Source organism: Cupressus sempervirens, chromosome 11 (genome assembly GCF_028749045.1).
Source record: "Cupressus sempervirens isolate cs-2001-9-10 chromosome 11, ASM2874904v1, whole genome shotgun sequence".
Taxonomy (NCBI): Eukaryota; Viridiplantae; Streptophyta; class Pinopsida; order Cupressales; family Cupressaceae; genus Cupressus; species Cupressus sempervirens.
Window position 1 is genome coordinate 466,638,129 of NC_143128.1, and position 16,249 is coordinate 466,654,377.

A 16,249-nucleotide genomic window follows, 5' to 3' on the forward strand; every position below is an offset into this window, starting at 1 on the left:
TGAAGCAGTCCAAGGTACCACACATCTTTATGGGGAATGATAGCAAAATGGAAGTTGAAGGAAAAGGAAATGTGGAAATGGAAAATGGAGAGTTTCAAAATGTTCTCTATGTTCCAAACCTAAGTTCAAATCTCCTATCAATCTACCAAATCACTCATCTCGGAGATGGACATAGAGTTGAGTTCCTTCCAGACTTAGTAAAAGTGCACAGTCTTAAAGATGATTCCTTGGTTGCAGTCGGGAAAGTGAATGATCACAAGAGGTTGTACTCTTTCTCGCATTTTGTACCCAAGTCTTCTTCAAAGGCCTTGTTATCTCAGTCACATTCAAACATGCAATTATGGCATGAGCGGTATGGTCATCTTGACTATCGCTATCTTCAACAACTTTGCACATACCAAATGGTCAAAGGTCTACCTCAAATCAACTTTTCTAAGGGTGAGTGTTCAATAGATTTAGTGGATATGCATCTAGAGGGGAAGTTGCAGAGAGGGAAGTCTTTAAGAGCAACACGTGTTCTACAAATGGTTCACATGGTATTAGCAGGTCCTTTTGCATTCAGCCAAGGTTGCTACATACTCATCTTTTTTGATGACTTTTCAAGGTTCACTTGGGTCTACTTTCTGCATAACAAGAATGAAGTATTGGACAAGTTTCTAGACTTCAAGACTCATGTAGAACAAAAATCCAAGAAAGCCATCAAAATACTCTGCATGGACAATGGAAACATGGATGTGAATAGAAGACTTAAGGACTTTTGTAGACATGAAGGCATTGATCTTCAAATTTTGCCAGTATTCAGCCCGCATAAGACAGATGTTGCAGCTTTGAGGATCCGAACTCTTAAGTCTATGGCAAGTTGCATGATTCATGCCAAGTCTCTCGATCCATCATTAGAAGTCGAAGCAATCTCCAATGCCACTCACATTCTTAATCATTCTCCTCATTGAGCCTTAGATGGTAAAACTCCTTTTGAGGCATGGTGCGACAGAAAACCTATTGTGACACACTTCAGAGTCTTCGGTTGTCCTACATGGGCAAAGAGATCTTCCAAGGGATGCAAGGCACAGTCACCTCCACCTTGTACCTTCATTGGTTATGAAGACAGTGTGAAGGCATATAGACTTCTAGATCCAGAGACACATCAGATACTTGTGGAGAAGGATGTATATTTTGAGGAAAGTTCTTCCAGCTTGTCCTCTACTCCTCTTCGCACATCATACAGTGTGGATACTGATAGTGATACAAGCGATAGTGCTTCAACAGATTCAGACACTTGGGGTTCTATCGATAGATACAATGAGAGGTCACTTCATCAGTTTAGTCCACATGCATGCATCGCTACAGTGATAGGTCCAGAACATCAGGGTACATCTAGTCTTCCAGATACAGGTTCGGTGACAGATTTGGGGGACAGTATTCATAATCTGCCTCTTCTTCTTGATGCAGAATTACCTTCTTCAGTTGTCACGAGGGTTCCAGACTCTCTTGTTCATTCTCTACATGATCAATCATCACAGGTTGAAGTGATTGTGGATACTTATGATCAACAGTTGCAGCAAGATTCTTCATTAGTTGTAGAGACAGACAGTTCTTTGGGACAAGTTCTTCAGTCAGTTGAGCAGGTTTCAGAGACATCACTTATCCATGGGATTCTTTCCACGCACAACAGAAGCATCTCATTTGTACACTTGGCATTGTTTCTTCCTAAAGGGAGGAACGCCATTCTGCAGTCTTGGATCAACTTCTTCATTAGAGCAATCACTGTTCGACATTCTTCTTTGGGGGGGGGGAGCCCATCTTGTCTCTCTTCCTCTTCTCATCATTCTCTTATGTATATACTGGATGTATGTCGTAATGGGGGGTGGGGGGGGGGTCTTGATTTCTCCATCCATCCATGCATCCCTCTTTATCTCTCTTTTTGGGGGAGGGTTTTTCCCACGAGGTTTTCCCTCTTTCCCTGCTTTTATGGGAGATTGCATATCATTATGTAAATGGGTACCTAACATGGCCTAGTAGTCAGGACCCATCTTGCATATCATCCTAGATTTTGTAAGCTTAAGGGCATTCCCCTAAGTTGCACTTAAGGGGGGGTGTTGGTGTAAATAAGTATTCACTTATTACACTTACTTAAGTTTTACTTAGGTTAATGCATTATTTAATTATTTTGCATTATTTTATTATTATTTTAGGTGAGACAATTAGGAGTTTGTGTACTCTCATTGAGTTACGTAACTCTAATTATGCACATGGTGTCTACAACACAGGAGTATGCATCATTCACTGAGTTGTCATGTTGGCAACATAATTATCTGCACTCCTCATTTAGCACATGTTGTCTACACCACTTATTTGCATGCTACACCATTGTAGGCTTATCCTCACATCATCGCACTTAATCTCATGCTTAATGGAGGATAACCCATATTTGGTGGACATGTGCCTGGTTGTATGACATATCATGATGCTGACTTCTATGCATTCTAGAAGCTCTCCTGAGGCCTTTATATTCAGGCACTCCTAGTGTACTCTCATCCAGTTATTGAATGAATATCGTCATTCTAATCATACTCTGTCTATTTTGGTCTACTGTGTGCTTGTGTTGAGTTCTTTAGTTCTTGGGTGAATTCTGGCCTAAGCCAAATTCTTACAAGTCATATACTAGGTTCCACCTTTCCTACAATGGGTATCATATCTCCAACCCATTTTGTTCACACACATTGCCTCATAACCTTCAAAACCTCTTATTTGTTTCCCAGTTGAGGTTACTGCACCAAGAAGATAGAAGATCTTTCTAGGTTTGTGTGTGTATGGATGTTAAATTTTAGATATTCTATGCCTAGCATTGTCTCCATACATCTCCCAAATCCAAGATCGTAAATGAGAATATGCCTCTCATTCTCCCACTGTGACATCACCTTTGAAACAAGGGGCTGGTTTGGTGAATTTAGTGAAAAGTCGGCTTCCATCTTTCTGTACTTTTTATTTTTACCCTTTTCATTGTGTCATTTTCAACATTGTGTCTTCCATTTGATTGAAATCGTTCTTTCAAAAATTTGTAAGCTTTTGGATCCTCCTAATGCCTCAAAATTACTTTTGCTCCATGTGATGTGGGTATGATGATTCCATTGCTGGCTCATCATCCTTCAATTTTCCAACTTGCCCTTTAGATACTTAAACCCACAAACCAATCTAAGTTACATCGAGTGTATTGTAAAGGTTTTTGATTTTTCATTAAGCCTTTACCATTTTTCATTTCCAAAGTTTCCCTTTAATTTAGTGTAGTGCCCTATGATCCAAAAACTCTCCTCTAGACTTCTATTGATCATTTTAACTCCATGTAGCCAATGTTTATACTTGTATGTTCCTTAAGCCTTCCACTAACTCCTCCATTCACTATTTTGACAAAGATACTTTGATTTTTGACAATTTGTCTGCTACTTCATTAATCTCCCTCCTTACGTATGCAATTCTAAATTTCTCAAATGTTTATCACTTTTATCCTGCAAATATGTTCATTCAAATACCAAGGTACATATCTGCCTTCTATTATGATTTGTGAATCCTCTTATAGGTGTAGCTTTCTTACCTCTTTAATAGCTAACAAGGCTATCATGCGTTCTTCTTCATTATTGGTCCCCTTTGGTAGTCTTTTTTCACCTATCATTTGAACATTGCCTCTATGATCCCTACCAACATTTCCAACTCCAGATGACCCAAGGTTGCCTTTTGAGGCACCATCAAAATTTACCTTAATCCACCCTTCCTTAGGAGGCTTCGAAGACTCCTTTATTAAGGTAGATGGAGGTTGAACCTTCAAAGGTTCATTGACACAGTGTATGGAATATGAATTAAATAATATGTAGATACCACATTAAAGAAATGACAATGTTTTTTATTGTAAATTTTAACTCCTAAGACTAACAATAATTGACTAAAAATAATAAAATTTGTATGCTTATTAATAATGCATACAATGAACAAATACATACAAAAAATAGTTTGATTTATGAAAACATGATTTAAATAATAATTTGAGGTATCGATTTGAATAAGCGCCTTGACATCAAGAATGTGTGGAGGTCATCTTAACCTTGAAATGTGTAGAGGATTCCAAGACTTCTTTATTAAGGGAGATGGAGGTTGAACCCTCAAAGGTCCATTAACATGTTGTATGAGAATATGATTTAAATAATAATATGTAAATGTCACACTAAAAAAATGAGAATGTTGTTGGTTCTAAATTTAGACTCCCACAACTAATAATAGTTGACTAAAAATAATATGATTTACACACTTCTAAATAATGCATACAATAAACATATACAAATGAAAAATAACTTGATTCATGAAAACAGGATTTAAATAATAGCTTGAGCTACCAAATTGAACAAGCACCTTGAGATCAAGAATTTATACAGAGCTCACCTTAGCTTTGAAATATGTAGAGGATATTCGGTGCACACACAAAGAATTTTTAATGAAAACGACTAAAAATTTCCTCTTATAAAATCATTTAAAAGTGGAAATCGATGCATTTATTTGTGGTTTTTCATTCTAAATTTGAAAATAGAGATGGAAAGAAGTAGTCACTTATCACTACAATTGCTTGCCATTTATTTCTCATTTTTATGATGGCTTCATCAATTTAATTTTGAATTTGATTTTCCTTTGCTTACTTGTTTATTGGTTAGCGTTACACCAAATGCTATATGTGCACATATGTGTAGCAGTTGGACTAAATACTCTTAAGATGTGATAGGATGTGCATATTAGAGCACATAATGTTTATAATTGTTTATATTGTAACATATAATGCACCAAACACTGTAAGGATGTGTGGGAAAATATGTACATTAGAACATATGAAGTCTATAATTATTTTTCATTGTAACATACAATGCACCAATAATTGTGCATATTTGTACCTAAATAGAATATATTATGAGTTTGAGGGTACTTGTATGGGATATTATTTGTAAACATAAAAGTTATAAATTTGTTCAACTAATAATTGTTAACTTGTATTGTTCAAAACACATAATATATGAACAATTATGTATATGATTCATATATGCTTCAAATAATTGTATAGTAATTATTGACTAACTAGATTTTTTTCCCTTTGGTTGGGAAAGCTCTCGAATGGACAATTATTGAAACATTGAACTAATGATATTGCCATCAAAATTCAGCAAAAACAAACTCAATATATTTATATATTTTATTTTTTTAATTTACTAATAAGCCTACATTAATTTATTTATGTAGGGCGATTATTTTCATTACATATATATGTATATGTATTTTGTTTTGGGATGTGCCGGAAGGAACTGCCATGGATGAAATAGTGGAGTCAACAGTGAAGGCATTACCCGCTTCTGCAGTGTGTGACCTCCTCTCCACTGGGGTAAGCATGATTTTTCTTTTCCGCATTACATTCTTTCTGTTACATGGGCTAAAAAGTCCAGACTTTTCCACGACAACTATTTACTTTTATTCACAGGCTAATCCACAGCATGGGCGCTTCACGGAGTTTCTTTTACTGCGTAATGATGGAAACAAAATGTTTAGATTCATGATGTTTAGGTCTGTTTGGAGTTGCAATATATCTGCAACCAGAGATAGCTCTGTTTTCTAGCACATTTATGATCACACCTTGTTGGCATATATATATATCGGTTGTTTTGGCAGTGCCTCATCGTTAAATTTCGCTTTTGGTTCTCAACTGCAATTTGGATACTGAGCCAACCTTTTCGATTACTAGTTTGGTTCATAATAACTATCCCTGATGATCTTTGAACGATCCATTTAACATTCATTGTATAGGCTGATGCTCATAGGGCTGAAGTGGTGAGATTAAAACTAGTGAGCTGAACCATTCTCAGAGTGGAAGCTTGTCCCTGAAAATAGTATCCAGCATTCTGGTTTATCCCTTTCTCATTGGTTAAGTGCATGAATAGCTGACAGGATTGACTGTAAAGAAATCTAAAATTATTCAAGCTTACAAATCCTGACGAGTCATTTTAATATCGAATTCTTGATTAGTATATATTTGAAGATATTATTGCATTTTCCCAAGAAGCCAAATTGGTGCAGTGGCACCCATGAAAGAATTAATTTACCATCATTATGGTTTAATATTATGCACAAATGTAAGCAAGAAATGTGACATGGGTGAAGGATCCCGGGAGAATTAATATCTTATCATTATTATTTAAGTTGATGCACAAGTTTAATTCAATGGGTAATGTATCTTATAAAGAATCCTCAAACAAAAGGATTTTACACTATTTTGTAATCGAATGAGAATCGAATGAATGATTTTAGGGTAGTTGTAAACGGTTTGTAAACCGTTCAGATAGTCTTTAAAAGACATCTCATAATGTAATGGAAGGAGATAGAGAAGAGAATCAATAAGAGGGGAAAAGACAATAGGTTTGAAGAAGAGAGTAAATTGAGAAGAAACTCTCATGGCTCCCTGGCGGCAGCCACCAGATAGCCATACGTTTGTAATCTGTCATTAGTAGATAATGGAAGTGTGTTTTAGTTTTAATAATGTTTCAGTCTTCTCTATATCGATCTTTTGTACTCTGAAGCATTCGGTTACAGTTCATTGGTTCATTGATAGGAAGAATGTTATAACAATTTGGTTCGGGTTCCAAGTTAAGAACAGTCAGTTTCATATTACATTATTTTATTGTTTTTATAGTGATTGCTCCCCATCAGATTGGTATCGGAGCTCAGAAGATTCTGAGTGTGTAGATGGAAGGTGATCTACACCAGGCAATATTGCGGTTGTTTTGGATTCTTGGTATGAAGTTTGTGGTTGCAAATTGGTGCCGGTTTGCTCAGCTGCAGGGGGTGGACATGAAGGTCTACCAAAGGCCATAGGAGATGGTCTTGTGTGTTGCCAATAGATTGGGGAGAGAGGCATGATGGACTCCCAGGTGAGGGACAAAGATTGTGATGCAGCGTGGAGGAGTGGATTGAGGAATGGGAAGCACCATGGAGCCGACCAGCATAACTCCATAGATGGGAGTTGGTTGATAGTGAAAAAGGAATCGGTGGAGGCGTCGATGCAGTGATCTAATTTCCATGGGACATGGTAACATTGAAGTCTGGTAGTATGGTGCAGTGGCACCCATGAAAGAATTAATTTACCATCATTATGGTTTAATATTATGCACAAATGTAAGCAAGAAATGTGACGTGGGTGAAGGATCCCGGGAGAATTAATATCTTATCATTATTATTTAAGTTGATGCACAAGTTTAATTCAATGGGTAATGTATCTTATAAAGAATCCTCAAACAAAAGGATTTTACACTATTTTGTAATCGAATGAGAATCGAATGAATGATTTTAGGGTAGTTGTAAACGGTTTGTAAACCGTTCAGATAGTCTTTAAAAGACATCTCATAATGTAATGGAAGGAGATAGAGAAGAGAATCAATAAGAGGGGAAAAGACAATAGGTTTGAAGAAGAGAGTAAATTGAGAAGAAACTCTCATGGCTCCCTGGCGGCAGCCACCAGATAGCCATACGTTTGTAATCTGTCATTAGTAGATAATGGAAGTGTGTTTTAGTTTTAATAATGTTTCAGTCTTCTCTATATCGATCTTTTGTACTCTGAAGCATTTGGTTACAGTTCATTGGTTCATTGATAGGAAGAATGTTATAACAATTTGGTTCGGGTTCCAATTTAAGAACAGTCAGTTTCATATTACATTATTTTATTGTTTTTATAGTGATTGCTCCCCATCACAATTGTACAGGAAGTGGGCAGATTAGCAAATATAAGGTAACAGAGATCAGGTGAATAATCTTTTTTTAATGTACCAGATGTTCAACTGTGACTTATTTTTGGAACAAAAATGGAGAAATGTTTAAATAATCCTAATAGCTTGCACTGAATTATTTCAATATCTATCCAGATTTTTTAGTATCATTTTTTTTTGGTTTTTAAAGAAGCGGACCACGCCAATTTTATTAAATTATAGTCTTTACAAATGTTGATTTTCAGCGAGCAGGAAAAACTACACTTATAGGCTGAATATTATCAAGGCCATTGTAATATTCTGTTGTAATATTCTGGGTGCATATGTGATCTGATAGCATCTTGGCCATCTGACAGTTTCATCACATTAATATTGTAGAGGTTTCCTGTGCTGGATAATGTACTTTATTTACAAATGTTTAATAAAAAGAAGTGTGAGTGTGTGTTGAAAACTTTCAAGTCTTCAAACCACCAGGGAGACTTCAAAATATTTTCTTACCATATGTGACACTTACCACTTGTTTGTTTTTGAGGACTTTGTTTGCTCGCTATTACAAAGCTCTTATGGGTCTTAATGATGTTGCGAACAATCCTTTCTCAGGCCTCTTTGCATTTAAAATGTTGGCCTAAAGCTGGTTTTTGCTTTATACGGTCAAATGTTTTCCTTTCATTTGAGTCCACGTGTAGTTGGCATAAAATGATTTTGTAAGTTTCATTAAATTGTTTGCACCTGACTATGCATTATTTATTGATAACTTTTGGGTAGCTATTAGAAGGCAATTATTAGTAGTACTAGTTATCAATGGTTATATTTTGCTTAGCAGTTGTTGGGGTTTTAAAATAGTTTTCTCATATTTAGGAAAAGTAGTTTAGTTTTTCATTGATCATTCCTAGTCTATTTATTGTAAGAATTTCAATGAATAAAGATATGTTTTTGTTTGTCTATTTGGTAGGCATTATTTATTTATATTAATTTATATAAATACTAGTTTCATTATTGCCTTACAGATGTTAGGTCCAATTCAATATACTAATGCCCTTAGACCCCAACAAATGTGGGAAGAGACCATAATATGGCATCACCAATAGATCAAGATCTGCAAGGCCAGTGAGGAAAAGAGAGCGAGGAATACAAGAGGTAGCAAAAGGAATTCCATTAGTGTAACTTTAAAGTTGAAGTTTGACTCAAAGTATGAGAAGTAGTTGGAGTGTAAGTAAGAGCCACAGTTGGGAGTAAAGGCACCAAAATATTCAAATGCTATGAACAAGAATATGGTAGAAGAATGGTTGGAGGTAGCTAGACAACTTCACTTACTTGAAGATGCATGCAAGATTGGTTGAGGAAATAACTGAATCCTTTGAGTGTGAAATGGAGTTAAAGCATTTTTTTTTTGGTAAACAAAGAATAGGAAGTATATGAGAGCATTTTTCGAGGGAGTGAAGAATTGTGAATCAAAGATGAGCTTAAACTGAAGACACTTTTGATTGAAGGTTGGAGCAAGAAGATGGTATTTTGAAGAAGGAACTAGTAGTGTCCATAATATTTAGGTCTTTAAGAGGATTGGAAATTTGGATATGTTTGAAAGTGCCCAAGGAGCAAAGGAATGTCTTGATCAATACTTTATGAGGGGAAGGTTTCAAGTGCTACACTCACATCAAACAATCAAGGGGCAAAAATTGGCAAAATTATGTGGAGATGGATCTAAAGATCCTCTAGGATATTGTAGAACCTGAATTGATATATGGACAACAAATCGACAAATGGACCAAAGATATTGACTAAGTTATTTACTAGCCACACTATGAGGAGTGATAATAAATTGGTTTACAAGCCTTCTTGATACTAAGAAGTAACATGGGAGATACTAAATAAAGCATTTGAAGGAGAGTTCAAATTTGAAGGGATGATAATTAGATCTTTGTAGAAATAAATGATATTCAACAAGGTAAGCATGAGAATGTTTGAGCCTATAGCAATAGGCTTAAGGAGTTGCTCAACTGATTGGCAAGGGAACCAATGGATAACAAAGAATGAAGATTTTGTTACAAGCTAGGGTTGCCATTGCACCAAAAGATCAGCCTATCAATGGTTGATACACCAATAGACTTAGAAAACACAAGAGGCAGTTAAGGCATGTCAAGAATCTCTAAGGAGAATGTTGGCGGTTACCCAACAATCCCCCCCTTAGCGTTACCTGTGGAGATTCAAACCTATGACCAAGCTCTGATACCACTTGTTACAAACTAGGATCGATAGACCTATCAATGCTCGATAGAACCACTAGACTTATAGAAGACAAGAGGCAGTTAAGCCATGTCATGAATAGCGAAGGGGAACGTTGGTGGTTAGCCCAATAGATTTATTGAAACAAGACATCAAGTTGTTTGAAGAAAATTTAAGAGGATTTTGATTGAAGTGATACTGAGTCTAGGTCGATGTAGGTTCTTCAAAATGACATGTAGAGAATGATGAAAGAATTGAAGGAAAAAGGAAGGTAAAGAACTTTGGTGTATTGATTGTAAACTAGAAGGTTACACTAAATGTAATTGTCCAAAAAAGCTATCATGTGATATATGCCAAGTTGTGGGTCACTCAATTAAAATTTGTTTGTATAATTTGAAAAGGGAACACAAGTACTTTGTGCACAAGGAGAGCAATCTACTCCACCAAACAGTATATTGAAACCAAAGAGTAACTATATTATTTGTACAACTACCAAAGGTTGTTTGACTATACAATTTCAAGAGTGCAATGAATGGTGCTACTTCACTAGGGGCTATAGAGCATGCGAGGGCAAAATAGAACTCGAAATAACTCAGAAGGATGAATAGTGCATGCCACCACCTTATGAAGATCCTATAATTGAATCTCAATTCTTGAGAGGCTAGGTAATTGATCTCATGCAATTGATGGTTAACATGGAAAGAGAAATCAATGGTGTTTCACAGGGAGATCATTGGAAGAAATCTGGTTGACACAATTAGTGTATCTGAGGAGGAAATATTGTAGTCGTACAATAGATAGAGCTTGGGAAGAAAGAAGCCATACATAAAGCATTGGAGTGAGGACCATACGGATCCGTACGGACGTCAAAGACAGTAAAAGGAACTTTTGAGATAAAAATTGTATGGAGGAAGGTAACTAACCTAACGGTTTTTATTTTTTTGAGCAAAACGACACAAAGGTGACAGTTATGTAGTTAGCTGGCAAGAGAGCTTGGAAAAAGAAATTGGACAAGGATTCATCGACAACTGCAGCCATGAACAGGAATGTGAAGATGTTGCCATCTGGAGTCCATGTAGCAGGAGGAACAAGTACAGGACCAAGCAAAAAGAAAGTGAAGCAACCAACATAGTCGGCTGCGACAGATATTCCCATAGCGCATAATGTTGCATTTGAAGGATTGAATGGTGTAGAATGCTGAAAGTGGTGGCAGGAGACACCTGATAACCATCCAGTGAAGGCCAACATTCGGAAAGCACAGGTCGAATGGGTGATACAAATGCCTGTGTTCTGTATTAGAGATTATGAAGGGTTTCTACGCGTCCTGATAGAAACGTATGATAGGTTCTTTTGAACCAATATGTTTGCTTACTTTGGTTATAACTTGGTGATATCATTCAAACTGACCGACTTCAAACGGGTATTCGAGATACCTGACCATGCACAAGGGGGAAGGAAAATAGATAGCAAACCAAAAAAGTTGAGTTGGGAAGTAAAGACATAGTTGATACAGCTCGTATGTGGGGATCTGACATAGGTAGAGCAAGAAGCTCTCACAGATACATCAAAGGGTAGAGGATTGAAGAAATCCAGCGTGCAGGAAGGTCACTGGCATTGTCTGATGGATGTTGTGAAGAGTCGCCTCACAGGCTCTAGTTGCACCTCAGATATTTCATTTCCACATGTGGCGATGATGAACGGATTCTGCATTGTAGAGTGTATGATCGGGTTGCATTTTTGGCCGAACAGATGTATGAATTCATGACATTACAGCACAAGACATTCTACATGCCGCATTATGCCATCGGGCTATCCTTGGAGGCAACGACACGGGTAATCCCCAACGATGCACTGGAGGCCAAATTGGGACCACTCGCCCTAGGCGAACCCCCGATTATGCAGTGGAGGCATCTTGATACACTTGGCACCAAGACCATCGGATAGAAACGATTGAGACGAGATGGTGGAAATACTGACAATGGTCATGAGGAGACTTCTTCTGAGGAAAGTGGGATCGACAACGAGGAGGAAGAGGATGAGGAGTAGAAGTAATTACAACTACACCATTGAGATTCCCACGGCCTGCACTTTCAGCAACGATACACTTGGCTCCTGTTGGTGTACATGGCATTCCAGGTTTTGGTCAGTTCAGGCAGCCAGTAGTGATGATGTCGACTCAATTGCCATTTAGCCCGCTGCGGAGACAAGCTATTCTTGAGACACTAGCAAAGGCAAATCCACTACCAACGGAGACAGCCGCTCCGAAGGTAATGATGGAGCCTGCTTGTGAGGCTTTACTAGAGGTTGGGGCTGAGGTACTTGTACCTTATACAGAGATGGACACTGAGCTAGGAGTAATGGAGATACCAACAGGCAAGGGTTTGAGGGCGCTGGGTGTGCAATTGGACGTAGTAGGTTCAAATGCAGTGGTTATAGTTGATACGACATTGTTAGCATCACCTGAGCGAGATAGAGAGAGCAGAACCTAGAAGTTGAGCACATACCTAAGTACGCGGTTCCACCGTACCCCAACACCTCGAGTGGTGTACCTGCAGACACCTACGCGAGAAGCAATTCCGGAGGAAGACCCTTTGCAGGCACAGGTGGAGGAGCCGACACAGGATGAGGGACTACCGCATAGTGCTGTTGAGCGGATGGCAAAAATAGTAGAGAGGGCTATGGGTGTGTAGCAATAACATCCAGTAGTGCCAGAGATAGTGATGAGAGGCATTCTTCGTTGATGTAGCAGCTCTAGCGACTCGGGCTCGCTAGGTAATGGCCTCTGTAGAGATACAGGTGTTGGACGCAGTAGTAAAGGAGTTGGAGAGAGTAGTATCCTTCATGAAATTAGGGTGCCCGACTACCTTTACAGTCTATTTTGAGGAACGGGGATGGCCTAGTGTGGAGACTGCAGAGATGTGACAGGATTGGGCCACGACAAGGGGTCCTGGTATGGAGAGCCAAGTAGAGGCTTTGACTCAGGAGATAGTGGAGATATACAGGGAGGCATATTACACCTTTCGGAGGAGCCAGGTAGATGAGGTAGCAGCTGATAGAGCTCGGGAGGAGTCAGCTGCCATGCTAGTCGTGGAGAGGGCAGTCTGGGAATCCAAGAGGGAGGCCTTGTTAGCCAGACAAAGTCAGCTACAAAAATTGGCAGCGGAGAAGGAACAGATAGCAACAGAGAAAGAGAGAGTCGCTGATGAGAAGGAGAAAGAGCTAGGAGAGATTGCTGGGATGATGCAGTTAGCTTTAGAGCTTCAGATGGAGGCAGAATTGGAATTGAAAGTTCGAAAGGAGCAAGTCTACAAGCTACAAGCGAAGCTCAATGAACTAAGGGTGCGGATGATCACTACGCCAAGGACACATCCCTCTGCTTAGTATCTATACATTGATGTAATTAGTTGTTTATTTTGAGTTTTGTTGTATTGTCGTCCGGAGAAGACTTTACTTTTTGGGGGGGATGATGTTGTTGATAGATTCTATATTGTAGCTGACGGGTAGAAGTGTATCTGAAAGGGCGTGTGACGGTTGAGTCACCCCTTCGGGAAAGTATACGTACACCGTCCGAAAGGGACTTTGGATCATCATTGGAATGAGCATAATCATATTGTAAGCATTGAAGTGCATATTGCGTATATGAATAAAGTATTTGTTCTGTGTTATATCTTGCTATACTACATGCCATAAGTATCCTTTTACCCTGTATGGTAAACAATGGCAATTTTGGCATGATTGTATTTTCATAAGACACTTGGTGAAGTTTGCAAGGCGACTATCTGACTGTCAGCTTTGTATTTGGTAGGAACAAATCAACAAGGAACCAAAGCATTGGGAATCCTCATGGGGCTAAAGGTAATTATTGATTTTCAAGCTTTTCTCCTTCATCTCATTTTCATCTCATTATGAAGATAACACACAATATATTGTTGGGTTTGGGTTGGTTGGTAGCAACCAAAACTGACCACAATTGGAAGAACATAATCTCCATTGAAAACAAATATGATAAATATATAATGAATTAAGGAATCAAAGAGTCAGCGAGGAAGCAACTTACATATACTCCTTTTTATTCAACTTAGATTCCAAAGAAGAGTGGATACAAAGCATGATTAAGGTCCCACAAAGCCAAATATTAAAGGAAACTTACAATTACAATCATGTTTGGAAGATGAAACGGTGCAGGAGCACCTAGGGTTTAACTAATGAACCCTTGAAATTTTGGTTTGTAATGACCTTAGCTAGATAATGTGGTGAATAAGGACTAAGGATAAGTCCACTAGGTGTGATTGAGCACGTTAGGAAGGGTGTGAAAGTCATTTGCCAATCTTTGGGCAAAATTTGTCAATTGTATGGGCAAAAAGGTTGTTGTATAGGCCAAATGTGGCATAGTAGTCAAAATGGCTCCAAAATGCACAAAATGAGGTGGAAAGATATTAGACATGTTTAGGACATAATTTTACGTGGTTCTGCATCAATTTGAGTCATAGTTGCTAAGGAAGTTGAGAAATTGTCAATGTTGCAAAAATGTTGTCATGACAACATTTGTAACTTTGCGAAGCTGCATGACAACATTTTGTCAAAAGTTGCATTTCGAGGAAAATTGGTCATGTGGCCAAACCAACTGTTGGGGCATGTCATGGGGACATATTTAAGCTCTCCCAAGCAATTGTGCACATGTTAAATGCAATTTGGAGGATTTGGAATAGCAAAGAAAACACAATTTCTCTGCAAATTGATCACAAACTCATTGAATCCATGAACAACTTGCATCTAATGGATTGAACTCATTTTCTTTCCACTACAAATAGTTAGAGGAGTTGATATTCTTGATGTGTGTGTGTTTTTGTTTTGATCTTTGTATAGTTTTGGTGGTGCAAATAAAATCTAAACTTTGGTAGCTAGTTCACTGGTCTGAACAAGGTTTAGACTCCTAAAATGGTCCTATCTTGATTTCTCATCATAGAATCTGTACGGCCTCTTGAGGATAGCAAGTAGGACCAATGTTCTATATGTTCCACTTTGGGGGAGTTCAAAAAATGTGTTTTGCTATTTTTAACATCTTGCCCTAGGTAAGTCTTGCAGTAACCCGACTAGGAGCAAGAATGATTAGTTGTTTGATACTTGAAGGGGTGGATTGAATAAGTCAATCTAATGACTTGGATGTGCCAAGGGAGTCTTGACAAAGCTTTGGACAAGAAATTAAGGGTGGTTGAATCCATTTGGGATGTCTACCCATTGAAAGATTGAAAACAATGCATTTCCTTTGTATTTTGGCTCAACTAGGGTTTAGTGTTGTACGAACATGTCAAGTTCTTGAAACCATAGAAATCTCAAAGTTTGTCCAAAAGGGTATTTGAAATGCTAGTTTGCTCATAGGCTCACTTGGGAGATTGTGGAGTTATAGGCCAAAAACCCGTTTTGGAGGGCTAATTGTGACCTACTAGGCCTATTAGTCCTAGAAATGAATGCTTGCAAGATCAATCCAAATGAAGAGTTTTGTGGTTGAATCAGTTAGTTTGGAAGCCAAACACTCTTGCAAGGTGATGGTGAATTGCCATGGTGATTGGTGAGTGAACTTACTCTGTGAGTTCAAGGAATAGGCATTGCTTGAATTGGTAGAGAGGCTCTAGAAAGCAAGGGAAAATAGATTGGATTTCCCTAAAGGTATAGTGTTGAGTATAGAGAAACCCTAGAAGGTCTTAGGAATGGCCTTAGCGTGGAGTTTAGTGGAACTAATTGGTGGGAGCCTCCCTATCATGCAACAAGCTGATTTTGTGGCCTATTACATTGGCAAATGGAGGACCATGAAGTATATTTGTTGAATTGCAATTTTATTGAAGCTAAAAAGATTGGTGAAGAGAAACAAGAACTAAGATGACAAGAACTAATGACCATTTAATGTTGAGGAAACCTAAGCCAGCCATAGCAAAAAGTTGAAGAGTTCAGGTTTGTTGGACAAAGTACATGGTTCATAGTTAACATTTTATTCTGAAATGTTGAAAGCAATAAACATGATTGATATCAATGTTTTGGGAGAGGCATTAGACTCAATTAAAAGATCAAAAAATTAATGAAGTATGACTCATCATGACAAGATTAAAATGATATCCAATTTGGAGTCTTCAAATGCTTATTGTGCTAACAAATTTTACGAATGTTACAAAGGACCTTATTCATTATGTATATTTTGACACAAAAGTATAAAAATGATAGGAGTGGACAGAAAAGGAAATTAATGAAGA

At 37.9% G+C, this 16,249-nt stretch overlaps 1 protein-coding gene across 1 annotated transcript in view; it reads left to right on the top strand.

Moving 5' to 3' along the window:
- Positions 1-5,252: 5,252 nt before the first annotated feature.
- Positions 5,253-16,249, top strand: part of LOC149530405 (Pseudouridine synthase family protein) — a 133,977-nt gene continuing 122,980 nt past the window's right edge. Inside the window, exon 1 of the mRNA XM_089809170.1 lies at positions 5,253-5,410. Within this exon, the coding sequence (XP_089665296.1) occupies positions 5,339-5,410 (72 nt within the window). The 5' untranslated portion in view covers positions 5,253-5,338. The remainder of the gene's footprint in view (positions 5,411-16,249) is intronic.